At 50.4% G+C, this 27,825-nt stretch overlaps 2 protein-coding genes across 7 annotated transcripts in view; both read right to left on the bottom strand.

The window, feature by feature from the left end:
- The window catches only part of RASSF2 (Ras association domain family member 2), a 14,939-nt gene extending 6,735 nt beyond the window's left edge, over positions 1 to 8,204 (bottom strand). Inside the window, exons 1-5 of one of the 4 annotated variants that reach the window (XM_042023152.1) lie at positions 8,096 to 8,204; positions 6,559 to 6,734; positions 3,458 to 3,545; positions 1,083 to 1,158; positions 120 to 268 (exon numbers count right to left, since the gene is read on the bottom strand). In XM_042023152.1, the coding sequence (XP_041879086.1) occupies positions 120 to 268; positions 1,083 to 1,158; positions 3,458 to 3,516 (284 nt within the window). In that variant the 5' untranslated portion in view covers positions 3,517 to 3,545; positions 6,559 to 6,734; positions 8,096 to 8,204. Of the gene's footprint in view, positions 1 to 119; positions 272 to 1,082; positions 1,159 to 3,457; positions 3,546 to 6,558; positions 6,735 to 7,254; positions 7,340 to 8,095 lie in introns of those variants that run through there. The other 3 variants (XM_042023149.1, XM_042023153.1, XM_042023151.1) reach the window with 3 other exon arrangements.
- Positions 8,205 to 10,574: 2,370 nt separating this feature from the next.
- The window catches only part of SLC23A2 (solute carrier family 23 member 2), a 51,968-nt gene continuing 34,717 nt past the window's right edge, over positions 10,575 to 27,825 (bottom strand). For all 3 annotated transcript variants that reach the window (XM_042023143.1, XM_042023145.1, XM_042023144.1), the window contains 9 exons: positions 26,825 to 27,006; positions 23,755 to 23,875; positions 22,969 to 23,125; positions 20,790 to 20,937; positions 20,126 to 20,231; positions 17,229 to 17,358; positions 16,982 to 17,119; positions 15,810 to 15,905; positions 10,575 to 15,342 (listed from right to left, as the gene is read on the bottom strand). In XM_042023143.1, coding sequence (XP_041879077.1) covers positions 15,110 to 15,342; positions 15,810 to 15,905; positions 16,982 to 17,119; positions 17,229 to 17,358; positions 20,126 to 20,231; positions 20,790 to 20,937; positions 22,969 to 23,125; positions 23,755 to 23,875; positions 26,825 to 27,006 — 1,311 coding nt within the window. In that variant the 3' untranslated portion in view covers positions 10,575 to 15,109. The remainder of the gene's footprint in view (positions 15,343 to 15,809; positions 15,906 to 16,981; positions 17,120 to 17,228; positions 17,359 to 20,125; positions 20,232 to 20,789; positions 20,938 to 22,968; positions 23,126 to 23,754; positions 23,876 to 26,824; positions 27,007 to 27,825) is intronic.

Genomic DNA, 27,825 nt, shown 5'->3' with positions numbered 1-27,825 from the left:
GTCTGTGTGGTTTTGTATGTGTTTTTGGGGCTGTCTGTGTGTGTTTTGGGGCTGTCTATGTGTTTTTGGGGCTGTCTGTGAGTTTTTGGGGTTGTCTGTGCCCCCCCCCCCCCACTCACCCGTGGGCGCCCAGGTTGCAGCCCGAGTGCCAGGAGGAGGAGGAGGGCGGCGGGCGGATGCGTTGGTTGTCATCCTGCATCTGGAGGCGGATGGGGCGGCGCAGCCCCCAGGAGATGTTCAGCAGCCCCTCCACGATGAGCTCCCCTTCCTCCTGCGGCACAGACGGGATCCTCAGCACCCCAGGGAATGGCCAGGGGTGTGGGGTGGGGATTGGGGTCTCTGGGGTCTTTTGAAACCCAAATGTTCTTTGATTCTGTGACTTTTTGGACTCGGTCTCACTCCCGTTCCTGGTAAGGCCACGGGGCAGATCCTCCTGAGAACTGTGCTGAGGCACAGGGAAAATCGGGATTGGTGACAGCCAGGGTGGCTCCACTGGGACAAACCAGGCCTGGAAAACTCGGTGACCTTCCAGGATGGGGGAACGGACATCGCCCACCTGGACCAGGGCAGAACATCTGGGAGTGCCCCACAGGACAGGGAACCGTGGGATGGTCTGGGCTGGAAGAGACCTCAGGGACCAATTCCATATCCACTGAGTGATCCATCAGATCCAGTCTCTCTTCTCCAGTCTACAGAGTCCAAGGACAGGGCTTGGAGCACCCTGGGATGGTGGGAGGTGTCCCTGCCCACGGCAGGGGGTTGGAACGAGATGATCTTTAAGGTCCTTTCCAACCCAAACCATTCCACGATTCCATGTTTGGATGGGATATTGGGAAGGAATTCCTCCCTGTGAGGGTGGGGAGGGGCTGGGATGGAATTCCCCGAGGAGCTGGGGCTGCCCCTGGATCCCTGGCAGTGTCCCAGGCCAGGCTGGAGCACCCTGGGACAGCGGGAGGTGTCCCTGCCCAGGGCAGGGGTGGCACTGGATTGATCTAAGGTCCCTTCCAGCCCAGACCATTCCATGGCTCCACGATTCTCTGTCTCACTTCCCTCAGTTTCCCTCTGCCTGGGGCATTTCTCACCTCCCGGTGCCGCAGCTGCAGGTTCTGCCCTTCGTAGTAGATGTTGTAGGTCTTCAAGTGCAGGAGCAGCTCATTCCTGGAGGGAAGAACGGGAAAGGTGCTGAGATGGGCTTTGGGGGAGGAGGGGGACGCTGCAGGCACTGCTCAGGGACCCCTGGGCTGAAAGCAGGAATTGCTTCCCTGGCTGAGGAACCTGCTGCGCTGCTGGGGACCCAAATCCAGCTTTATTTGAGCCAGATCTGGGTCTTTTGCCTCCTCCAGCCCTCCCTGGTTGAAGGTTTTTGCTGGGGGTCCAACATTTTGCACCCACAGTTAGGGGGAGAAGCTCCCTGTGACCGTGTCCCCCATAAATCTCCCAAAAAGGCACAAGAAACCCCATCAGACCTCGGGGCAGCTGGTCATGAGGCTGAAAAACAAATCAATTTTCCGGGGGTCACGCTGGAGTCACGAGTGATCACTTGGTCACGTCGGCTCCCGGCTCCAGCCCTCAGAACAAAGATCTGAGCCCCGCTCCGGGGCCAAATTCAAAATGAAAACAAAAATAAAGATTAAAAACAAAGATGAAAATCCAGATAAAAATAAAATTTTAAAAATAGAAATAAAGATACATATGAAAATGAGAATGGAATGAATAAAGGACAAGGAGAAAAATCGCTGGAAAGTCAAAATAAGGCAGGCCAGGTGGGCTTTAATTCCCTTAATTCCCGAGGCTGGAGGAGGCTCAGGAGGCTCAGCACCGCCCGGCCGACACAAACCAGCCCAAACCATGGGGTCATGCGAAGGGAAATGTCCAATATTTGCTTTACCTCCCTTTAAATCTCCCTTAAAACTCAGGAGTCACTTTGGTCTTCACCAAAGAACGGGAGAACAATTCTTCATCAGGGCTTTTTCAGCAAAGCCCGTTTTTTATGGGAGTTTATGGCCACATTTGGCCACACTCCTGAGGAAAACTTCCAAATCCCACTGGCAACCGTTTTCTTTTTCAGGAAATTGTGAGGGTTTTTTTCCACCCAGAACGGCTTTTTCTTCCCAAAACCCTCTGAACTGAGTTAAAACCCAGAGTTGCTCCCATCCTTCCAGCTCAAAGAAATATTGTGTGTTACAGGTCATGGACAAGATGATAGATATTGTATTTATAGTGGTGTATACTGCATTTATAACTTTATATATGGTTATAAATGATGTATTGTTATATATTGTTATACATTGTTGTGTATTGTTAGATGTTATAAATTATATATTTTATATATATTAGTATATATATATTTAGTTCAAAGATATATTGTATGTTATAGATCATGGATAATATATTATATATTGTATTTATAATGTTATATATTGTGTTTATAATGTTATATACTGTTATATATTATATATTGTTATATATTGCTATATATTGCTATATATTGTTATATATTGTTATATATTGCTATGTATTGCTATGTATTGTTATATAGTGTTATATATTGTCATATATTGCTATATATTGCTATATACTGTTATATATTGCTATATATTGTTACATGCTGGTATATACTGTTATCTATTGTTATATGTTACACATGATATATTATATTTTTATAAAATATATATTAATACATTATATATATTTAGATCAAAAAATACTGTAGGTAATAAATAATATGTTATATCTTGTATTTATGTTATATATTGTGTTTATGCTGTTATATATTGTGTTTATAATGCTGTATACTGTCATATATTATGTATTGTATTTATAATGTTATATTGTTATGTTGTTATATATTGTTATATATTGTTACATAATGTTATATACTGTTAGATATTATATACTGTACTTATAATGTTATATATTGCATTTATAATGTTATATATTGCATTTATGTTATATGTTGCTATATACCGTTATGTATTGCTATATAGTTACATATTGCTATACACTCTTGTATATTGCTATATACTGTTATATATTGTTATATACTCTTATATATTGCTATATATTGCTATATACTGTTATATATTGCTATATATTGTTATATACTGTTATATATTGCTATATACCGTTATATATTGCTATATACTCTTGTATATTGCTATATACCATTTTCTATTGTTACATACTGTTATATACTGCTATATATTGTTATATACCGTTATATATTGCTATATACTGTTACATATTGCTATATATTGTCATATATCGTTATATGTCACACATTACACATTTCAGGTCACAGACAGCACGTTTCACATGACCTCACACATTTCAGATTACAGGTAGCCCATCGTACCCTACATTCCGTATCCCGTATCCCACATATTCCCCCTGGAATACTGCCAGCTCCCGCCTCCCCCCGTCTCCCTGCCCGTCCCGGCGTTCCCGAGGCTCTTACTTGGGGATGAATTTGTCCTTCCCGCAGGGCACCAGGTCCCCTCCGCCGCCGAAATCCATCCTCGGGCTGCGCGCTCATGGGAGCCGAGCTGCGGGAGGGAGCAGGGAGCCCTCAGCGGGAGCCGCCCCATCCCCGCATCCCCGCCACCCTCCCGCGGAGAACGGGGGGAATACAAATAAAAATACAAATAGAACTCCCTCGGGGCTGGCAAAGGCCCCGGAGGACGCAGGTGTGGGTGGAGCTCGGAGAGGCTCCTGCGGGAAAAGCGGTGCGAAGGGAGGGAGATCAGATAAGGGCAGAGGCGCCGCAAACTCACTGAAAATTTAATCCCTGCCGAGATATCCTTACGCTAAATTTGCATTTGGAGCATCCACGGGTGTCCCGGCGACGCCAGGGCTGGGGGTGGGAGGGGTGTAAATGGGAATTGTTCCTTTCCTCCGTTTGTTTTACTCTTATTTCATTCCACAAAGCTTCCAACTGTGCGAGGCTGCTGCTGCCTTGGGCCACCCCAAGCCCCGTGGTGGCACGAGGGGTGATTTTCCAAGCAAGGAGAGATGCTGGGCTGTTCCTTCAGCTTTTTAATAATCCCAGCTGGATTTTTGGGCCTTGCAAACGCTTGGGAAGTCCCCAGAATCCCACCTTGGGACAGGCCCCCCTTTAGATCTGAAGTGTGAGTTCTGGACGCTGCAAAATGGAATTAAAATGGGATTTGGGGTGAAGCCCTTGGGGCGCTCATGGGTTCAAAACAGTTTGGAAATCAGGTGTTGAAGAGACCTTGGAATGTGAAACTGGGGTGGTTTTGAACGATGAAAAAAGGGCTTTTGGGGTCGTGCTTTTCCTTGGATGTTTGTGCAAGGTCTCCTAGACAGGATTTCATTTTTCCAGGGTCTTTTCCCTCCCTTCCCTTCTCCCAGAAGAGAAACTGAGGTGAGAAAAAAGTGTTTGCTCTGCAAGCTGCTGTTTTCTTCCACCTCCCACATTGCCATGTGCTTCCTCCCAGTCCCCTGGGGGAAAAAACCCTTTTCCTGTAAGAAAAACACCCAAATCCACGCCAAAATCCAGGCGGGTAAATAACAACCAAGGCTGTAAAACCTGTCAGAGGATGAATCTAAACCCTACAGCCTCTGCAGGGCAACAGTCCCAGTGTCCCATCCCACACGCTGGGATAAATCCCAGCAAATAAACGATTGGCAACAGCAAAAATACTCCGTGGCAGGTTTGAAACCCCACACGAGGCCGTGCTGGAGTCAGAGCAGGAGGGGAAGGGCAGGAAACTGGCCCAGCCCAGCCCTGGGGCTCAGGGTCTGCCCGGAGAAAAAGCAGAAGAAAAAGTTGCCACCGAAAAATCACAGAAGAGCTGACAAAGCTTTGGGTTTCCTGAGCAGCTGAGGAGCTGCACGAGCATCCTGGCAAAACCCGGCAAAACCTGGCAAAATCCAGCAAAATCCAGCAAAACCCAGCACCAGCCCTCCTCCCGCAGCCAGCAGCCGCCTCTGCTGCCCCCATCCATCCTCCCACAGGGAGCAAACCCAGGAATAATCCTATTTATCCATCAAAAGTGGTACCGGGGGGTGATCCTGCAGCCGACTTCACAGGTTTGGGATAAACGTGGGGGCAGCAGCTGCTTGTGGGGCCCCAGATTTGAGGGTTCCCAGCTGTGGGATGCAGCAAGGAGCATCCTGACCGTGGGTGTCCCCTGGCAAGTGATGAAAAGCTCTGGGGATGTTCCAGGAGGATTAAAGGACGCGGCTCTTGGCACGCGTGAAAGTGGTGCCAAAACCACCAGAGTGAGTGAAAAAACCCCTCCTGGAGCAGCACAGCCCAGGGTGGAGCCTTTGGTACCACTCGGAGCTTTGCTCCAGAGCATCCTGGTGACACGAAGGGGCGAAGCCAAAGTCCCCATTCCCTCGAAGAGGACACGGGGATGAACTGCAGCCCAAAAAAAGGCGCATTTTGGGAGGGAAGGGGAGCTCCAAAATGCAGGTTCATCCTCCCGTGCTGAGGAGTCGTTTCCTGTTTACGCCCCGGCTTTGCCACCTTCGCCTCTGTCATCACATCCCCTTCCGAGGAAAGGGGCAAATTCTTCCTTTTTTGGGTCTGGAGAGAAGCAGGCTGCGCGTGGAGGGGAGAGGCGGCTCCTGGAGCTTCCCCAGCGGAGACCAGGCACTGCCGACCCCGACATCCCGCCGCGGCTTTGGAAAAAGGCTGGAAACCACCCAGATCCAAGGGCTGGCAAAGTGGAAGTTTCTCCGTTGCTCAACCGCAGCAGTTTGGGGCCGTCTCCGTTCCCGGCACCGCCGTGCCTCAGTTTCCCCCTCGGAGCTGACGCGTTTCCGCCGTGCCCTGCCCGGCCCGAGCTTCTCCTGATGCTTGGCAAAGCGCTTTTAACTGAGCTCCGCATCGAACCAACGCCCTGCGCCCGCGGCAGGAGGATCCCAGCCCTCGCTGCCTCCCCGCACAGCCCTCGGCTGCTCCCGCCGCTGCTTCCAGGCCGGACAGACCCCACGGAGCCCAGACTTGTTCTCTTCCCTAAAAATAGACCTCCCTAAACCCCCTTCCTGCAACCCTACAGCCCAACCTGCCCCGCGGGGCAGAGGGAGCCTGGCCGCATTCACAGCCCCTCACCCTCGCCAAGCTCCCGGGGAGATGCGAAGCTCCAACACAACAAAACTGGAAAAAAAAGTACCAACCCTCCCCCCAACCGTGTTTTCAGCAGGAGAGGGATGTTCTTCCCCGCTCCTGCAAAGAAATCTGCATTTTTGGGGGGGTTTTGCTGCCTCGGTCCCCTCCCTCGCAGCACACGGGAGCCTCGGCAGCATCGCCGGCATCCCCCGCTGGGGCGGGAGAGGCGGATTTGGCGCAGCTGAGGGATTGTGGGAATATCCCGCTCCCCGGGGAGGCCGCGATTTTCCCTCCTGCACCAACGCTGCCGCTCCCCGGCAGCCCGGGGCGGCTTTTAACCGGCCCAAGGGCGCTTCGATCCCGCTGCGATCGCTAGCAAAGCATCATCCGAAGGCGGCGATTCCTCCCGGGAGCCTCCAGCAGCCGCTCCGCTCAGCGGTGTCTGGGGCACGACCGGACACGCGCGGCCGAGCGCTCACCCCGTCCCGCGGATCCTGCGCTGCAGCAGCCGCGCTGCCGGCGCTGCCTCCGGCCCGGCCGCTACTCCTGAGCTGGGATCCCTTCTCCGCGTCCGGCCCGCATCCCTAGGCGGGGAGGTGCGGCAGCTCCATTGTTTTCCAGCGCCGCTATTGTTCTCCAGCCCAATTGCTCCGTCCTGGAAGGGGAGAGGGAAGGAGGGAGCGCTGAGCGGTGGCAGAGCCGGCCGGGGATGCCGGGGGGGTGCCGGGTCACTTGGGGACAGGCGAGGGGACCCGTTGGCTGCGCTCAGGGTGAAGCCCTCCGGGAGGAGCCGGTGCCCACCAGGGGCTCCTCGTGGGCTCCGGGACGGCGGCGGGCGGGTCCCGCCCGGGCGCGACGGGGCCAGAGGGTGCCGTGTCCGGGGTGGGAGCCGCGGGCGCTGCGGCTGCTCCAGCCCGGCGGGAGGGCGATGCTGAGGGCGCTCGGTGGGTGCTGAGGTGACACCCCGGTTTTGGGGCCGGATCCCCCCCGTTCCCGGCGGTGAGCGCGGTTTTCGCCTCCGCTCGCTGCGGCCGCGGCTGCGGAGGGGCCGCGGCTCAGCCCCGGGGCCGCTCCCCGCGCAGGGGGCGGGGATGGGGATGGAGACCGGGATGGGGACGGGGATGGGGACGAGGTTGGGGACGGGGTTGGGGACGCCCCATCCCGCCCGCACTCACCCGGTGCCGGTGCCGGTCCCGCTCCGCTCCGCAGCCGGTGCCCCCGTAGGGCCGCCCCTGGGCGGGGCGGGGCGGGACGCGGCGGGGAGGGGCGCGGGCGGGGCCGCGGGTGGGAGCGCGGGGGACACCCCCTCCCTCAGCCGGGGTCATCCCGGAACCCGGATCCCGAAGGACGTCTCGGTTCCGGGATCCGGGTGCCAGGACTAGGGACCCCAAGGGATGCCACCTCTGGGACCTGGGACGTCCCCGCCCGGACATCCCGAAGGATGCTCCAGCTCGCATCCCTGGAGCAGGTTTGGGGTTCCCAAAGGACACCCTGGCTCCACCCGGGTTGCACCTCAGGACTGGGGTCTCAAAGACCCACCCCTGGTGCCAAGACCGGAGTCCCAAAGGACGCCCCATCCCCGCCGTCAGAACCAGGATCCCGTTCCTGATGTGAGGAACATGATCCCAAAGGATTCTCCAACCCCGTTGCCAAGAGCAGAATCCCAAAGGAATCCCCATCCCACGCAGCCAGGCTGGAAATGCTCTCACAATTAGCTCCAGCTTTGTGCAGAATCCCCAGAGGGAGCTTTGTGGGCTGCATCACACAGGCTCAAGCGGTTATTTCTGCCTTAAAAAGCCCCAATTCCTGGGATATCCAGTGCCAGAGCCATGCAGGCATCACACTTGGCTGTTCTGTTGTCGGGATGGTGCAACGGGGCCGTGTGCTCGTTCCCCACCTCGGCCTTGGGATCCCATCCGGATCCAAAACCGCCTCTGAGAAGGGGATGGAGGGGGAAATAAATTGAAATAAAATCTGCCTGGAAGCAGCTGCTGCAGCTGGGGGGGTCACAGTTACCTCTGCACCGGCGCTCAGCACTCCCGGGATCGGGGTCCCACCTTGCCCGTCCGCTCCCGGCACCCTGGGGAGAGTTTGGGGCAGTTTGGGGGTGTTCAGTATTCCCGAGGAGCAGCGGCCATGTCCCTCCTCCTTTGTCTGCCCCTGACCTTTCCCAGTGCTTTGTGGCTTCTCTGGGCTTTTTTTCTTTTTTAAGGAATTTGCCTAGAAACAGCCCACACGAAAGGGAGGAAAAAAAAACCAAAACAAAGAAATAATCAAAGCAGCTGCTGGAGCCAAACAGGCGTCTCTGCAGGCACGGCTGGAATGGGCCTTTCCCCCCCCTTTTTTCTTGGATTTCTATGTAAAATATGAGAAGTTCTGGAGGAGCCATCTGGCTCAGGGAAGCACTGACTCGGCGAAAGTGAGCGGGGCCGGGTCAGGATTGATATTCCAGCAGCATCTCGAGGGCTGGCGGGGATGAGAGGCCCTTTGTGGTGGGAAGAGCCCGGCCAAGCGCACAATGGAGCCAGCCCCAAACCCCAGGGAGAGTTCCCACTGACCCTCAGCTCGTGGGGTGGAGGCAAATGGAGCAAGAGGAAAAATAAAATTAAATCGAAGGTTTGGGGTAGGCGCCACGGGAGCACAGGGGGATCTTGGCTGTGGAATTGGGGTTAAATCCTGATTTTTGCCATGTTCTGCTCACTCCACAGGTGATGGGGAGGGGACGCTCAAGCCTGGTGGAGGGATTTATTTACCAAATCAAAGGAATCTGACCCATTCCTGCCCTGTGAGGGATCCCTGCAGCTGCAAGGCTGCTGCTGCCTCCTTCCCCACAGCGGGGTGAGCACGGATCCACGAGGAACCAAATGCACGTGCGAGGAGAGCAGAACTTCCACCCCTCCAGAGCCTGAGCATCCCCCCAGGCTGCCAAAAATCCCCCAGGCAAAGGCAAAAGGGAGTTAACAGCACCTGTTCCACAGGGTGAATCAGCATTTCTGTGCTCAATGCCACTGCGGGGTCACAGCAGATGCCTTTTAAACCGCGAGCTTGGATGGATTCACTCCTGCCAAGGAGCTCAGTCAGGGCCCAGAATAAAGCACCAGCTCCAGAATTCTCCAATATTCAATTATTTCCCCCCCAGACCAAGCAAACAGCCAAAATCCCTTTTTTCCTACCTTGGCAGCCTCTCATTATTTCAGCTTTGAGACCCCCCCAGCCGATTGCCAGTAAATACCGAGCAATTTGGAAGGATCCACGTCAGTGTGGGAGCATCTGAGAGCTGTTAGGGAGCTCTGGGAACCAGATGGGAAGAGGCTCTGGAAAAGCCTCTTCTCATCCTTGACCTGTGTCTCTCTCACACAACCGCCCTCCCTGCACGGGGGTGTTTCAGTCATCCTGGAAATCCCCACATTTTGAGGTTCTGCCCAGGATCTGCCCTCCTTGGGTCGATGTTGACTGGGGCAAGGCACAGGGAGAAAACACAATTATGGCCTGAGCTGTAAAACGGTAGCCCAGGGGATTAGCCAGGATTAGGATCAGGTTTTCATCATGGACCCAAACCTGAGCGCTCAGAAATCCCTGGGCCTGCTCACAGCTGCTCCTCTGGCTTTGATCCCACAGCTGCTCTCACCCCCTCGCCGTGGATTTGGGTGATTTTTTGCTATTTTAGTTCCCACCTGACTCCAGCACTGCTGGACTCGTCCCCATGGGCCACACCCCATGGGTTCGGGGCGGTGCTGGGGGGTCCCCACATCCCCAAAGCCAGGAGCAGCTCCCTTGGAGGCTGGCAGATTCCTGAGGGTGCTGGGTACCCTCAGCCAGGTGCTCCCAGCTCCCAAGCCCTTCCAGGCATCGCTGCTGCTCCGGGCTGACAGCGGGAATTTGCCACTGGAGCTGCAGGGAAATGAGGTCCTTGAAGGGCTGGGGATGAGGGGAGGGGGTGACGAGCCAAGGGGACGCTCGGCTCCTTCATCCACACCCAGGAGAGCTGGAGGGGCCTCAGCTGAGAGCAGGGACAGGCAGTGAACCACAGGAACGGGCAGCAAGCTGTGCCTCTTCCCTACAAATCAAGGAATTCCGTGTGTCTGTGGGGTAGGAGCTGTGGGATGAGAGCTGCGAGGTCAGGAAAGGGTTTGGGGGTCGTAGTCTGGGGCGGCACCTCCTACAAAGACTCTGGGGCTTCCCCTCACCTGGATTCCAAAATCAATTATCCACTAAGAGGAAATGAATCAGTTAGGAAGGAGCTCTTCCCAGTGAGGGTGGGGAGGGGCTGGGATGGAATTCCCAGAGAAGCTGTGGCTGCCCCTGGATCCCTGGCAGTGCCCAAGGCCAGGCTGGACATTGGGGCTTGGAGCTTCCTGGGGACAGTGGGAGGTGTCCCTGCCATGGGCAGGCGTGGCACTGGGTGGGCTTTACGGTCCCTTCCAGCCCAAACTATCCCAGGATTCTCCAATTCCATGATTCTCCATGAAAGGAACTGTGACACCACACTGCCACATTGCATCTATGCCCGCGTTTATTTATACTGAACAGCTTTAAAAATACAGAATAAAATAGCTTTATCTACTATTATTCACAACATCTGGTCCAAATATTACATTTTTAAATATTTAGTTGTTTAATGAAGCAATGTTAGAAAAAAAAAAAAAAAAAGGAATAATAATAAAAAAAAACCTCCGTAAAAGAATTACACATCTCGGAACAACAACAACTAAAAAATCAAACAAAAAAAAAAAAAACCCCAAAATAAACTTTTGCTGTTGAACAAAAAAAGTTTTACAGCCAAAGTCAGTCACGAAAAGTCATGGAAAAACAAAATGTATCCCCACCGCCTAAGAACAGTCAATAGTTTGTTACACCAAGGGTTGTTAGAAACAGACAAATACAGAATTTGGGCCGGCAGCACGAGGAGCGCCCGGGGAAGGTGCAGGGAGAGCCAGAGGCCACCCGAGCCCTCCCTGCCACCCTGGGTGTCACTGCAGAGCCACAGCCCAACGGGAATTCCAGCCAGGAACGCTCGGGATGGCTCCCAACACCGATCCCAACCCTCCCACAGCCCAAGCCCACCCCGGGAACTCGTGGCCTCGCACCCCAGGGCCCCGGCACAGCTCCGACCCCGTGGGCTCCCCGGGGCCGGCAGCCTCAAAAACCAGAGAAACGTGCACCAAGTGGGACTTTGCTGCAAAAAATGAGTGACCCCCCCACTCCACTCCCCCTGCTTGGAAAAATGAAAGGAAAAGGGGAAAGAAAAGCCGCTTTTGGTGGAAGAAGGCCACAAAGAAGCAACATGAAAGGTCGTGCTGGTCTCACACACGCGTTTTACACATCAATGCATCGATTATGGCAAGCACAGGCTGCTGAGGTGGGGTGGAGGCATCCAAGGGCTCAGCCAAACCAGCAGACACCGGGGATCTGCCACCACGAGTGCCTGGAGTGCTGTTTGTACCCAAAAGGACGGGATTTCCACACTTTCTGTGGTGTCAATGACGGGTCACACTCCCTGATGCTCCTCGGGGCGTCGCTGAGGGGTTTTCTCTGCACGCGCCAATTCTGCCCCGGGAGCCCCGAGGGCTCAGCAGGGAGGAAACAACAAAAACCCTCCAGTTTTGGGTAGGAACACAAACATGGGTAAATAAAGTATACACAACTACTATAGATTCGTCAATGAAGAAATTCTACCATCACATGACATTGTCATGACACTCATACCACTCCCTCCCAGGAAAACCGCCGTCGTTATCCTGAGCGGAAATGTTATTTTTTTTTTTAATATATGGAAATAAAATACTGCAATATTCATGTACAAACCAAGTTGTCATATTTCAAGTCAGTATTAAAAGGCAATAAAGCAAATCTGGGGTTGAAAAGGTTGAGCTTTCTGAGCGAGGTACGTGGTGAAGTCCCTCCAATATGACAATGTGATTCAGTCATAGCTGTCAGCTACGAAACCTAAATTTCTATAGGCATAATTTGCAAGTATTTGCTTTAGAAAACGTGTTTCAACATGTCAGCAAGAACCCTTAATTTAACCTAAAAAAAATACAAGAGAATATCAATTACAAAAAACCCAAGTTACTTTGTTTGTATACACTGATACCATCTCTGATATGACAAAATGATATTTCTACCATGAATATTTGCCCTTCCCTCTCGAATTTGGTTGAAACTTCTCATCGCCTCTTCACTCACCTCTCAGGTGCCGCCTTCCCTGGGTGGTTGGAGTTTGAAAGGCAGGTAAGGACAGAGAGGAAAATCCAGCATTGCACTGGCAGTCAGGTCACACCTGGACGTCCCCAGCAGACACGACGAGACTTTAACGCTGCCCAAACCTGCAGGTTCATCCTCCACCACCCCTGCCAGCAGCTCAGCATGGGCTCCCTGGAATTTCACAGCAGCCACTTGGGAAAGCGACCAGGAAAAGTGACCAGGAAAAGTGAGGGTGGGAGAACGATTTAAGGTCCAAAATCCCCCCTGCAGCTGCACAAACCCACGGTGAACCCGGGGGTTTCCCTCACAAAGAAAAGCACCGCTGGGAGGGCTCCAGGAGCCCCAGAAGGGACAGGGGAGCTTCTCTTCCCAAGGCTGCTGTGCCCAGCTCTGTCCTCAGCCCAGCCCCTCCTGCACATCCAGGAGTCCTTCCCGAGCCTGGGGCTCACCTCCCACCATTCCCCCTTGGGAAGAGGCGGAGAGCTGTCACACTGAGGAGCTGGATCCAAACTGACCCAACTCAGCGCTCCCAAGGCCTGGGGCCGGCTGAGCGGGGCTGGGGGGAGGGAACTGTCCCGGGATTTGCTGCCCTGGAACTTGGAGCGTCTGGGGAATCTCTGCTGAGGCAAAGCAGAACTCGCCCGGCTCTCCCTCAGCCAGGTGAGACAGAAACTCTGCTCCCATCCCCTCGTCTCTCTCTGGAGTTACCAAACTCTGCCTGCGGGAGGAGCTGGGGAAGCCGGGAACGCTCTGGAAATAAAAAGCTGGAAATGAAACCCTCTTTCCTCCCTTTCTCCACTTTCACAGGATAACCAACTTTGGCATTTGGCATCACCACAACCCCCTGGGCTGTACAGCCACCAGAGGTGGCTTCTGTTTTCCTTTCAGATCGGTATTTTTAACTTCCCCACGTCTGCCACACATCTTTGGTTGCACAGAAAGCTGGGAAATCTGGAAGCTTCGTGCCACTGCTCAGAGGTCCCCGCACCCAAACCGTGTGCGGGTGGGCGTGGGAATCCAACACCTCACTCCCTGGAGAGGAAACACTGAAAAATCAGCAAAAATGACTTTTGTTTCACAGGCAAACGAACCTCGTCTACTACACAACAACTCTTCCGACCAGCTCTCGAGTCCAACTGACACCAAGACTGCAAACTACTGAAAGTTCCCCAAAGGAAGCAGGAACAAACGCATGCTTGGACATGGGAAAAGCGGGATAAAACAATTTCTGGAAACAGCCATGGCATGCTGAGAACGGAATCCACGGAACCATTCCGACTCTACACTACTCAGTACTGATCCGTCAAGCTCCGTCCTTGCCCTCCCCACCCCAACCCGTCCATGCTTCAATAACCCAGAACAAATTCCCCTGGGAGCAGACTCAGAAAACAGAGCTCCTGCGCTCCTGTCCAGTAGTCAAACTTTGATAAATATATTAGGGGGTTACAGGATCTACTGTTATGGTTTTCCAGGAATACAAAACGCAAGCACCGTAGAGCATTACTGGCCTTGAAATTACATTACACAACATTTCCCTGATGATCTCCACAGCTGAAAATGCTTTTGGGGCCACACTGAAGTCTAAAACTAACTTGCAATAGTAAGAACATTAAACAGGAATAAAACTGTTAATTATGAATGCATGATGAGCGTGAACACCCACATAACATCAGAGCTGAGACTATTCCAGGAAAAAAAAAAAAAAAAAAAGAAAAAGATCTCTGAGTGATGCCCTGATTGGACCCAATACCCGTGAAACCATCCGGTGGGTGAGGCTGGCAGGTGTGGTGTCTCTGCTGTCCCAAAGCCCCTTCCCAGCAGGAATGAGCCTCTGGAGAAGCCCCACAAGAGGAGAAGAAAGAGGCTTGTGCAGCACCAGCAATAAAACCCCGCTCAGACCCAAGGCAGGAGCGCTCGTGTGGCTCTCCCTGCATGTAACAACTGTTAATTGCTTGGAGCTGCTCAGCTAATTAGCATTCCTGGCCAGGAAACACCATGCTGGACACAGGCACTGAACTGAAACGGTGCCACCAGGCCCTGTCTGGAAGTTCAGGTTTCCCATCCCTGAACGCTCCAGCCTCGTGTGTCCCCGTAAGGAAATCCTGGGCACTGCGGTGGGGTGGGAGAATCCCAGGTGGGAAAAGCAAACGTTTAAAAATGAGAAATGCTGTGAAATAAGTGGCTTCTGCAGCACCGAGCCAAATCAGTCATGGCTTTTTTCAAGGGCAAAGTTATTCCAGAAACTTCCTGTCTTAACACTGGATGTCACTGAAGCCACTGATAATTCAGATTTAAACACTCTCACGATGTGCCAGCACCAGCTGAACCCCATTTCCAGGGCACTGAGAATGTGGAACGTGCAAATCACTGAGTAAAAAACATCATCTATGGGGTTTGATGCAATCAGAAGGAAGTATTTTTCCTTTTCTCTCTCTTTTTCCCCCCTCCTTCTCCGAGGTTCAGCTTTCCTGGCGTAACCAACGCCGAGAGCTTCAATAAAATCACCGTGAAAATGAAAGGTTTGCAGCAGCACCTACACACCTGCAGGACCTAAATCCATTTAAAACAAACAGACTTAGGTGCACAGCTCTCTCCAACTTCCCAAAATCAGTGGGATTTGCCCCAGAGACACCAGACCTGGCTCCCACCACCCACAGCTGGAAAAGCTTTTTTTATCTTTTTTTTTTTTTTTTTTAAAATCCGTCTCAGCTCTGGTTCCAGAATTTAAATGCAGATATACAAAACATATATTTTAATGCTTCTTAATCAGCAAGAAACTGCAAATACATCTTTTACTACAACTAGATAATATAATTTCAGCTGAGGCTATACTGTAGCTTCCGAATCTTCGTCTGAACTCCTGCAGTTACTGCTTTTCCTGAAGCCTTTCCACGTGTATCCCATGAAGGTGGGGCTGATGGGCAGGAAGCTGAAACACCTGTATTTTTTAATGAAGTTCATGCCAAAAGGCAGATCATACGTTTCCATGCCCTCCAGGGATTTGCTTCCTTTACCAACCCCCTTCTTCCATTTCCGTATTCCCCTTTCTTCAGGGCTCCCTACAAGTCAAAATAAAAGGAGAAGAATATATATATTCATGGATATCTTTGCAAGAACACACAGGCCTAAAAGAAAAAAGAAAACCTCAAGGCTCAGCCACCATGTTCAGCAAAGCTCTGGAAAGATCTTCCAGACTCCTCAAAAAGGCAGGAAAAGGGAAAAACACATTATCTGTTTTATTTTGGAACTGGAAGTCAAGGCAAATTTCTCCATTTGGATCTTAAAACCAGTTTTACTCTTTCCTCTGGAGACTGGTTTGGTTTTTGTCAGCTCTTTTAAGGTGTTTAACAGGATGGAAGCTTAACCTGGGAAGGATTCCAGGTGTTCTCAGGGAAAGGGAGGGCAGGTTAAGGACTCTGCTCCTGGTGTGGAACAGGCAGCCCCAAAAGCAGGCATCTCCTGCTCCTCTTGCATGCCTCCAGGGAATGCTGCTGTTACCCAGGGAAAGGGCAGGCTCAGGGCTCACCTGGGATGGTGTTATCCAGGATGAAGGCGACGCAGCCCCCGACGAACATGGCTGTGGTGAGCAGGACGTTCAGCACCTGATCAATGCCTGCTATTCCTGCAGCAACAGGGAAAAAAGAGCTCATCTGGGGGTTTATCATCATCCACATCCTGCTGATTCACACCCAGGCCAACCAGGAACACTTGTTCCTGAGGTCAGTGAGGGATTTGCTTGAACCACGTGGGGATTGGTGCACAAGAACCTTCCCCCAGTGCACCACCATGGGACATTGCTCCCCAAAATGCAACTTCAAGAAGTCTCAGCTGCTCACAGAAATGCCACAAAACACCGTTTTAGCTCCTACTGCAGACACAACTGATCTGAACTAAGCAGAAAACCATAAAATGGAAAAGAGAAACATTCAGATTGTAAAATTGTGGGGACTGAAATAATTCTTTTCATAAATCTTTACTTTTTGGAGGGGCAAGAATTCTTATGGAAGAACACTGCATCAACCACATAAAGCTTGAAGGATCTGCTTTTCTAACCACTTACAGCAGGACAGATATGCCCTTAAATCCTGGTCTGAAGGCACAGTGGAAAGAAAAGTCAGGTAATATTTTGTTTAAAAAACCCCAAACAAACCCAAAGCAGTGAAGTATTTCCTTTGAGTCCATCTTTGGTGACATACACTGTCACAACCACTGCTGAGGGTTAAACAGAAATCCTTCCCAGTGAACTCCTCAAAGCTATGACTTGATTAACAGTTAAAGGAATTCACTAAAACTAAAGTTCACGCTCAGAACACGTCTGAGTGACAGAAAGTTTCAACCCCCAAACAAATCCCCACCTTCCAAACCCTGCCTTGGTGCTTCCCCTCAATCTTTTAACATAATTTCCAACTCACATTCACCCTTTCAGTTTTTCTTTCAGCCCAGCTGGTAATTGCCTCCTTCCATTGCTCTGCAATGCACCCAGAGAAAGCAGAAAAGCTTCAGCTGCATCCAACTGGAACATTCCCTGCAGGTCTCAACCTCCCAATGAATTCTGCTCTGAGCACACACAGAGCTTGTCTAGACCTACAGCCTTTACTGGCTCCCTAATCTGGGTTTTCTCAGGCACTTTGTACCTGGATGGACTCTGCGTGTGAGCACAAGGCAAAAACGCTGATGAGAAGGAGCAGGAACACGTACCTGTGACCAGGGGGTTCTGTTTGAGATAGCTTGGGAGGACGAGCCCGAAGAAAATGGAAAATCCAAGTACAAAGAGATTACGAGAAGAATTCAGATCAATGAACTGGAGGTTTGACAGACCCACGGCCGTGATCATCCCTGAATACAAAACAAACCCGAAGATCAGCTTGAAGATAAAGTCCTTTCCTTCAATAAAAAAAGACAGCAAAATCCTCAGAACAGCAAAGAGGAGCAGCAATGCCCTTACCGAAGAGGGTGCAGAAGAGAGCCCCGAGCACGGGGTCGGGCAGCGACGCGAAGAGAGCGCTGAACTTGCCCACCATGCCCAGCAGCAGCATGAAGGCTGCCCCGTACTGGATCACCCTGCGGCTCCCAACCTGCAGGGAAACAGCACAGGGCACTGGGTAAGGTCTGCACTCAGCCCAGCCTCACAGCTGGCGTTTGCTTTTACTGTTCAGTTTGAACCTGAGCTCGTTTCCAGCTCCGCGCGTGTTTTATTTTGGTGCTGAAAGGCTCAGCTGAGGCACAGCTGCTCTGCACCCAAGCACAGCTTCCCTGCCTTGGGGCTGAGAGCACCAAGCCAGCCCTAAAACCATCTGGAACTGCTGCAGCCACAATCACCACGAAGTGTGGTGCAACCCAGCTGCAAGAGAGAAAGCAAAACAAGACAAACCACACCGAGGAGAGATGGCAAGTGGGAGAATAAATTCCATGTGTTGCTGCCCCTGGATGCAGGGATAGACGGAACAGTCACCAGTTCATGTGAAGGAGGTGCAGATTTCTAAACTGAGATTAGCAGCTGGTTTTGTGACATCCTCAGAGACCAGGGCTGAATGCACAGCCTCATGCAAATCAGGGCTGTGCTAATACTGAAACCAAGGGCCTGCACTTCCTTCCCAGTTTTATTTTAAGCATTCAAAATTCAAGCAATCAGGGGGTCTCTGTGCTGCAGTGGTAGTGGATAAACCTGAACAGTTGGTATTTTAACAGTTTTACTGCCATAAGAGGTGGCCCAGGGACAAAAAACCGCCACTTTTACATTAGGATGGTTTCTAGAAAAGCCCTTTGCAGGTCCCCTGGTACAGAGCACCGGGGTTCAAAAAGGAAATATTCATTTGTTGATCATGTGTGACTGAGCTAAAGGAGCAAAATGAGAAACAACAGATCCATCAGGCCTGGGGAGGGGAAAAGTCCTTCCTTCCCCCACATTCCTCACTGCTGAGCTGCCAGGTGAGATCCTTCCCCTGCAAACAGAAGCTGCACCATTAACTGGAACTACAACAGAATTTAGCTGGCACCTTTCTCTACTCTTTATAAAGATATTCATTTCCTTAGGGCCGCTGATACCTTGTCCTACAATTACCTCCCTGCCAGAAACAGGCAGATTCTTTGAAAACCTGCATGATAGTGATATTCATTTATGCAAATGCTCCATCACTACAAGGCCAACAAATTAAGCTCCTCTGGAAAGCTGCTGAAAACATCCTGGGCAGCATTTAGCTCAGGCTCTGTATTTATTCCCAGCACACAACACTTGAAGTGATTGTTTTGGAGTGCATGGAATGGTACCTGGTACCTCCATTTCAGCATCACCACTCTGGCACGAGCTGCTTTAGCCCCAGCTAATCAGAGGTAATTGATGCTCCTCTCATCAAATAAAACTCACACCAGCTCAAAGACTCTGCAGCACCTCCATCCAGCTGAATTTAAATTCTAAGTGTAATTATATCCCAACTTCAACGGAGGGAAATGCCCTGGGATCAGCAGGATGGTGCAGCACTGAAGATTTCCCCTCCCAAATGAACAGCAGAGTATCTCAATGCCAAAATTCTATTTGAAGTTGAAAAACTGTTGGGTTTTTGGGAATGGATGTGCAGGCAGGGGAACAAGAGCAAGCAGTGTTGCAGAGCCATCCAGCTGTGCCACTCTGGGCAAGGCACATTCCCCGTGGCAGCACGTGCCCTGAACAGCCCAACTGGGCAGCTCCACTCCCTGCCACAGCTGCCACTTCAGCATCCAAGTTCCACTGCTCCAGGATGAAATGCACGCTCATTTCTGTGGGCTGCTCATAATAAAAGGGCTGTTAATTCATCTCAGCCCCCATCAAGTAACAACAGAAAGGAGGCAGAACAGAATAAACCTTTCTTTAAGGATTTTTCTGACCAAAACTCCTCCTAGGGAATTTCCATCAGCAGCTGAATGGCAACTGGGACAGACAGCAGGTGGTGCTCTTAGTGTTGTGTTGCACCCCAAACCCAAGAGAATCAGCCTTTGTGCAGCAGAAGGAACGGCTGAAGACAAATGTATCATTTATATGGGATGAGGCCAGGGGGATGAGTTACTGCAAGTGGAGGACAGACATTTTCTATCCTTGCACTGAAGTATTGATGGTTTCCACATTAACCCAACAAGATGGGCCTGTTTACAACATAAACTACTTTACCAATGCTGCTGCTATTTCTTACCAAGGTTTAATTAACACTATCAAGCAGAGCTCTGCAGCCCAAGGCCTCCTGGCTCCAGGCACAGATCCAGTCTTTGTGAGCAAAGGAATTCCTCAAGAGCTCGTGTATTTCGTTGAGCAACGTCACAAGAAATACGTAAACCCCTAAGCCTTAAAAACAAACATTTAGGGTACATTTAACTGTGAAATGACCTTGACTGCAGCCCCTGTGTGTCAGTGCAGTGCCCCGGTACAGATGTAGATAAAGCCCAAGCACCTCAAGTTGCATTTTACTGTGTAAGTGAGGCATTAAAAAGTCACTTCCTTCTGATGCTTTTGAGAGCCAAGACATCCAAAAAGCACCAATTTCTATACAGTTTACAGCGTTCATGCCTCAACTCAAACCACCCCAGAGCTCTGGAATGCTGCCTGAGTTTTCCAAGAGATAGTTTATGCAGCAGCATCTGCATTATGGGGATTCTAACTGCCTTTAAATAAAAGGAGTTTTGAGCTCCTGATGTAGAATAATGCATTTCCCTTGGATAAGAGCTGGTTCAGACAGCCAGGTACATTCAGAACGATCTGGGAAGTTTGTCTGCATGAGGAATGGAGCAGAATGGTCTCCTGGAACAGGATCATGACCATAAGGAACACACCCGAGGAGAGGAAACACTCGAGTCCCTGAGGGCAAAGCCCTTTACCTTTGTGATGCCCAGGACACCAATGTTGGGGCTGGAGGAGGTGGATCCATTCCCTGTCCCAAACACTCCGTCCAGAACACAGGAGAGACCCTCGATGAAAATCCCCCTGTAAATCCCAAGCAGAAAACAAATTTATACAAGCACAGATTCACTCGGAGGGTGTTTTAAGGCTGAATGCCACAGGGGGGCCTGTTGGGGCATCTGTTCCATTATGGAATTCTTATAGTTCATGTTTCAAGCTCCAACACACCTGGAAAACACATTGGAGCTCTGTTTCCTGAATCTTAGATACCCACTTTCTTAAACTGAGAAAATCATAATATAAAGAATTCAAATAAATGAAAAAATTCAGAGCTGCCCTTTGTTTCTAAACTGCATTCCGGGTGAATTTGACAACCCCAATCCCAGAACCAGTTTAGAGTTCTATCCCTATGGAATTTGTGCTATTAACTTCCCCAGACTCCAGCAGGAGTAGGACTGGGATTCCATTTGCAACAAAATAATTCGAGATGACAGTTTCATCCTGAATTTCAGATCCTTGGCCCTTGTGTTTGACCAAACTGTAACATTTCATCTCAGAGCACATTCCTGTCTTATCCCAAGGGGAGAAAAGTAAAAACCCAAGCAGCCTGAGACACAGAAAACATTTCTTCTTTGGACAAACCTATTTATTGCATGGATGGGTGGAGGAGGAGCACAGGACAGCCTGGCACAGGCATAGTAATCTCCGATGGACTCGATGATGCTGGCGACGACGGCGCTCAGCATCCCGATCACCCCCGCGGCAGAAATGGTTGGCAGCCCCCACTGAACTGTGAAGAGAACAAAACTGAAATCTCTCCTGCCCCAAGGAACAGTCTGGGCATCAAAACAAACATCAGTCTGAACCGTGGAATGGTCTGGGTTGGGAAGGACCTTTATGATCATTGAATCCAACTGATCCCCCCGCACTGCCAAGGCCACCACTGACCTTGTCCCCAAGTGCCACATCCACAGGGCTGCTGAATCCCCCCAGGGATGGTGACTCCAGCACTGCCCTGGGCAGCCCTTCTGGGGAAGAAATATTCCCCCATACCCACCCTGATCCCCCTTTGCTCCAGGCTGAGCTCCTTTCCCAGCTCCCTCAGCCGCTCCTGGGGCTCCAGCCCCTTCCCAGCTCCGTTCCCTGCCCTGGACACGCTCCAGCCCCTCAAGGTTTCTCTTGTGAGGTCCCAGAAGTGACCCTGGGATTGAGGGGGGGCTCGCCACTGCCCAGCACTGTCCTGGGCACTGTTTATTTCTCCTTAATGGAAACAACAAACTCCCTTCACTCTAACACGGTCTGGCAAGTTCAAGGAGATGAAAGCAGCAAAGGAGAAACTGCCAAACCAACTGCTTTGATCACACTTGGAAAAATCCCAGAGAACCATAAAACACCACTAAAAAAACTTCTCCTGTTCAGAAATCAGGAATTTGAGCTACAGCTTGTGAGAAAACAATTCTGGTCAGTGAGGCAAATGCCACGTAATTATTACTGCTCCAAAAGCTCCGTCTTTGGTCACAAGTTTAGTCTACCAAAGAGGATGGGCAACAAGCAGCTCTGCTCACTGCACAAACACCTCCCAGTTCCAAACTTTTGTAGTAGAGAAAATAAGATTAATTTAAGCCTGCAGAAAAGCCTGGAAGGTTTTCCACAGCAATTGCCTCGATGCTTTTATCTCTTTGAAATAGATGAGCCTCTTGCAACAAAGGGATCTTCAGTCACACAAGAGTGAATGAACCTCACAAATACGAAAGGCTAATCAGGGTGGAGTTTTCCTCCTCTTCTTTCCCAAAAGCTTCTATTCTTCATCTTCTGCTTTAGAAGTGGCTTCTTTTAAGAACCAAAGCATGTGGAAAACCACAACGAAGCTGCCTCATCACAGTGTAGTGGTACAGCTGGTAATTTATATAATTCTATTCTAAAAGAATATTATTCTCTTATTACCCTGTTAATTTCTGAAGGGTGAACCAGCTGTGCAACCTCATGCCATAAACACAGCCTTTAGCAGCTTTACAGAGGCAGACAACATAAAAATACATCCAAAGCATCCAAAACATTGTGTAAAGTGCTTGGTGCTCACCTGTAAATAATTTCATTGCCCTCTGATAAGCAGGACCTGGCATCCTCTGACTTGCCCATCGGCCTCGTGCCAGCACTGCCTTGGCAAGTCAGGGCATTTTTGTGTCATTAACAGTTGTGTTCGTTCAGGAATGGGTGTGTTTGGGGCAGGGAAGTGCAGTAAGCTGGGAGAAACTCCCCACAACAGTGATTCTTTACACGACGAGAGTCAATGACTTCAGCAGAGCTGTAATAACCCGTCCTTGACATTGTATAACACTAACAGCATTGCCAAGGACAGATAAATCAGGCAGTCCCTGCAATTCCACCTTACAGGCACAGTCACTTGTTATCAGAAGACATGCCCAGATAAGCCCTGCAAGAGCTCTCTACAAATTGCAGTTTGAGAAACTCAGCCTTCCTCAGGTGAGACCTTAAGGTATCAACTGAAGAGGGAAACAAGGAAAAAGCATCAGCCCCAGCCAGAAAGTACTGATAGGTGTGCGTTAGAATTGTGGAGTGGTTTGGGTTGGAAGGGACCTTCCAGAGCCTCACCCCTGCCATGGGCAGGGACCCCTTCCATGAGCAGGGACCCCTTCCACGGGCAGGGACCCCTTCCACTGTCCCAGGCTGCTCCAACCCCGTCCAGCCTGGCCTGGGACACTTCCAGGCATGGATCATCCCCAAGTGTTATGGGATGTACCACAGAGCTTCTGAACAACGGGAATGCCACAAAGCATTGCTGGGGAGCAGCCACACTTACAGGGGTAAGGGACCTTGAACCAGGGGGCCACCAGCAGCACGCCCCGGCGCGCGTCCGTGCGCGCGTAGAAGCCGTACTTGGAGCTGTCCGGGGGAAACACGTCCGTCACCGTGAAGATGAAGCACAGCAGCCACGACACCAGGATAGCCAGAATGATCTGGGAGAGAGGAGCAGGAAAGCTGATAAAGTAACTCTCAGCTCCCGTTCGGGATCCGCTGCACACGCGCGAGTCTGAAGGAGCAGCGCGTCCTGCGACAGACCCAGCGGTGCTCCCCCCCCACCGCCCCAAGGAAGGTGCTCTTCAAAAGCCTTGGAATCAGAGCAAGTCTCTCCTCTCCTTAACAAATGGGCAAGTCTCCAAACAGGCACCTGAACAAACCAGGGAATTAGTCTCAGTTTTACCAGAGGAATAAAGAGCAGCCTTTCACCAGGGGGATTGCTTTGGTAAGAGGAGACGCTAAGGATCTCAGCAGCCCTGCTTGGAGGGCTTGGTTTAGACTTTCCCTGAGCACAAACCTCCCTTCTTCTCTGCCCTGCCCTCCCCTCCTGGCTCTCCATCACTTCAACAGCTCCTCAGCAGAGGTAGACACCAGAGTGGCCACAAAATCAGAGTATTTCCTGTGGCCAACGAGCTGTTAAGTTTCCAATAAATCCATTTAAGCTTTTAGCTCACCTCCGTGAGCTGTTTTATTATTAAGAAAAATCAAAACCAAGGAAAAAAACCTCCTGAAACAGAAGTAATTTTCTTTTTTTTTTGCCAAATGAAGAACAAGTTCAACAACTTACAGGGAACATCTTGAAAAGCTGCAGCCTGTATGCTGTCCATCCTTTCTTGGATTTGTAAATGGGCAAGGGAAATTTGACATTTCTGGCATACTGAGAAAACAACAATACTAGGAAAATAGTCCTGAGAAAAAAAGGGGGGAGAAGGGTGGGACAAGAGAGATATGTCATTAGCACCAATGTATTATAAATTCTTCTCAGCACAAAACTCTTCAAACCCTTCAGATGCAGAACATAAATGCGGGATTTTCAATTTAGCAGAAGACAAGGCAGCAAAATTATTAAAATTATTATTCCTCTAATGCCAAACCAGAATTTGAATTACAAAGTGCTGCAAAACGAAGCAGCTGCAAGCAGATAAATGAATCAGGACCAGGACCAGACTGAAGGGAGATTTTCAGTTAGGAAGGAGCTGCCCTGTGCTGCCTCTTCTTTCCTCCCAAACTCTACCTGTGATCCAGCGTTGCTCTGTAAAGCACAAAACTTGCTGCCAGCAAGTGGGAGGAAACAGGAAAACTGGAGGCCTGTATACAGTAAATTTTACATCTCAAAATTTGTGTAAAACTCCAAGGCACTTGAAAAATTGTTGTCAGGGAAATTTTTCCTTTCTTCAAGATCCATTTTTTAGATGAATCTTTCACTAAATAGCTGCAAATGAAGCAGAATGGAGCCAAACCCCCAAGATTTGCTGCAAGTGCAGCTCACCAGTATTAAATGTTTTAATTATGATTTCCCCCCCCACTGAAGCTGCCAAGCTCCTCTATACATTAAAAACTCATTTTTACAGCTAAAATAAACCCCCACTGCACTGAAAAGTAAGAAGCCAGGGCACGTTGCTCAATTCTGAACGAGCCAACCCAGCTCTGCTCTGAAAGGGCCTCCCAAAGACTGGAGCTGTCTGAAGAAGCACAGCTTTGCTGAAATGTGAGATTATGTTTTTATCAGCAGACCCGAAAAATAAAAAGAGGATTTTCAGCCTCTCTCCCTCTTCTGCCCCAGATCAGTGTCAGACACAAACCAGTTTTCTTCTCCATCAGCCTCCAGGAACAGAGCTTGGAACAAGGAGGGGCACTGACAGCCCTCAGCACTCCAAGAGAAAAGCAAAAGGCTCCTTTTCCTTGCAGGAAACCCAGCACCTCTCCCAAAATCCATGATGGAAAGATGGGCTCCGCTCCCTCACACACCAGTCCTGAGGACAGGGCGCTTTGGATTTTGATTTATTTAGTACAGAGTTGTAAAAAAATATAATATTCTATGATTGCAATGAACATTTTATTGGCTACAGGGCAGAGGGGCTGTGAAACAGCACCACATCTTTGAATGCTCCAGGAAAATTTGTTCAGGGGATAAACGGGCAAAGCCCAACTCAGGAATAACTCCCCTTTTCACAAATCACAAAGCCAAGTGTCTTATGGATTAAAGCACCCATGGAACGAGTCACATCAGAAAGCTGTTTGGGAAACTGGGAATCCTGTCCAACACGGACAAGCATCTGCAGCTCCCTGAGGCCCCCAGCTCTGCCACCGGTGATTCTGCAGGGCCAGCGAGAAATCCAGGGCCTTCATCTCATCACAACAGCCAAGACAGTTCCAGGAGCCACATCTCACAGAGCTGGAGTCACTTCTGAGTGGCTCCCCGTGGCTGTGGAGTTGTTTTCAACAATCCAGTGCAACATTTTTGCATGGCAGAAGCCAGAAATACTTTATTGACTGGGTAGTATTTAAATCCCGCTCCTGAATTGATTTATTTTTTTTTTCCATCTGCAAAACATTAACTTTAATTACACAATTCCATGTCCAATTCAAAGATCTCTTTGATTCATTCAACGTTAGTCCCAACTTGCACAGAATTTGTTTCACAGGCAAATAAAACGTTCCTCTGGATCAGCTGCTTAATAGAATAGAATCATAAAAATATTCATGATGCCAACATCCAAGATAAAAGAGAACTAAAGAGCCCTTTTAATCATAATCTGCACTTACAGAACACTTTACATGTTCAAAGTCCTGTGCAAACAGATTAGTGAGATCACAACCTGATCTCATCAAGGCATTCCTCCTGCAGAGCCAGCACGGTCGGGTGCTGCACGTGGAACACAGCAGCTGCTTCAGCCTCTTGCCTTCTCCCTAAAATGGGGTTTCCAGCCTTATTTGGCTGCTCACCCACAGCATCTCACGGGGAGCTTTTGTCTTCACTTCCCTCACTTACTCCTTTTCACACCACTCAGCTCATTCTGTCATTTCCCTGGCCCCTACAGCTCACAGCACACACACACCAGGCCCTGAAATCCCCTCTAAAAGCCTTTCTGTCCACCCAGCAGGAATCTCTCTGCTTATGGCTCAGCCACTGATGGTGTTTATGGCAATGCTTGTGCCCTCTGTCAGCACACACATTTCTGGGCACAGGTAAGCAAACCAGTACCAATGACAGGGACCAGTACCACCAGTGGTATTTACCTGCTGCTGTGGAAGAGGAACCAGGCAATCACAGCCTAGAAATACAAATCATTCACTGTGTTTCATTCCTCTGGTGTTTTGTTAAATCACCTTTTCCACAGCACTGAATCCCACCCAGCCAATGGCTCCCAGATCAGCTCCTGCTTTACGAAATTCTGCTCTCCACACACCTCATTTCTGGCCGCTGTCCTTTGCTCCCTCCTGGAGTTCACATTATCACGGAATGGTTGGGAACCTTAAACCCCATCCAGTGCCATGGATGAGCCATGGGCAGGGACACCTTCCACTATCCCAGGCTGCTCCAAGCCCCATTCAACCTGGCCTTGGGCCCTCCCAGGGATGCAGGGGCAGCCACAGCTTCTCTGGGCACCCTGTGCCAGGGCCTGCCCACCCTCACAGGGAAGGATTTCTTCCCAGGGAAGAGCTTTTTCAGGGAACTCTCCTGAGCTGCTGCTGTCTTTATTGCCACACTGCCAGCTGATCTTATCCAGACTTATCCACATTCCTGCTCGTGCTGTTTCTCCATGTTGGAAGCACTGAGGCAGCCGAGCTGCCTCTGGCTTTTCCCTGGCACCCCAAAATTGTGACTCCCCAGCAGGAACTCCAGCAGTACTCACAGCATGGCGATGCCCCAGTGCTTCCCAGCTCGCTCCCCAGCAGCCTGGAATCCGGAGAGGCCGATGAGGGCCACGGTGGGGGTGATGGTCAGGGGGCCGATGTAGCGCAGCAGAGCCCCGGGCAGCCCCAGCAGGCCGATGACCACCTCGATCAGCGAGGACATGATAATGGCACCTTGGATCTGAACACACAACAGGGCAGAGAGGCAGCTCAGTCCCATCTGACAGGCAAAGCCAAACCGTTTGTTTTTCTGCTCTGGATTACAAACTGCAGTTAAAAGAATTCAGTGACACAGAAGAACTCAGCAAATTTTTCGTCATAAAACAGCTCATTATGTTTAAGTGACTTATTGCTTTAAGCATAACACTTATGGTTTTCTCCACAAAACTATTACACAACAGACCAGTGGGCCAGTCTGGAAGCTGTGTGGAAAGCACATCACACTGTCAGACAGGAGACCTGGGGTCCAGGCTAACCTTTAAGCTCTCAGATCGAACGGCAAGGGTTGGTGCGCCACGAGGTGATGCTCCTAGCTCCTAGGGGCAGAGTGTGTGCTGCATTGGTCACAAGTGCTCCTTAGAAGCTGGATTAGAGCAGCGTTGTGGTCTCAGGAGACTGTCAGCCCTCTTGGCTGCAGGGCTCTTGGCAGGATGTAGCTATGGTTTGAACATGGGGAAGAGAGAGGGGTTGTTTTTAATTAAGAAAAAGTTGGCAGCCCAAAGCAACGGGATGGGAGATAAATTCCATGACACACGCCTTCATTTGGACTACACTACCTGCCACCCTAGCGTGGCACAGCCCTCAGCCTGCCCTGCAGGGCACCACGACTTCACACTGCAGTGCTGCGAGTGGAGAAGGAGTTCCAGGTATCTCACAAGTCTCTTGGGAGAATCAATGTCTTATCACAAGAGTCTCCAACTTAAAGACACTTGAGGACGAACCAGATTTCCTAACTGCGGATTCACCTTCCTGGGGCCAGCCCCGCTGCACAGGGACAGCA

Source organism: Corvus kubaryi, unplaced genomic scaffold, assembly GCF_017639235.1.
Source record: "Corvus kubaryi isolate FWS band 111438036 unplaced genomic scaffold, C.kubaryi_AGA036_p1.0 37237, whole genome shotgun sequence".
Classification (NCBI taxonomy): domain Eukaryota; kingdom Metazoa; phylum Chordata; class Aves; order Passeriformes; family Corvidae; genus Corvus; species Corvus kubaryi.
This window is presented reverse-complemented; position numbering and strand designations above follow the sequence as displayed.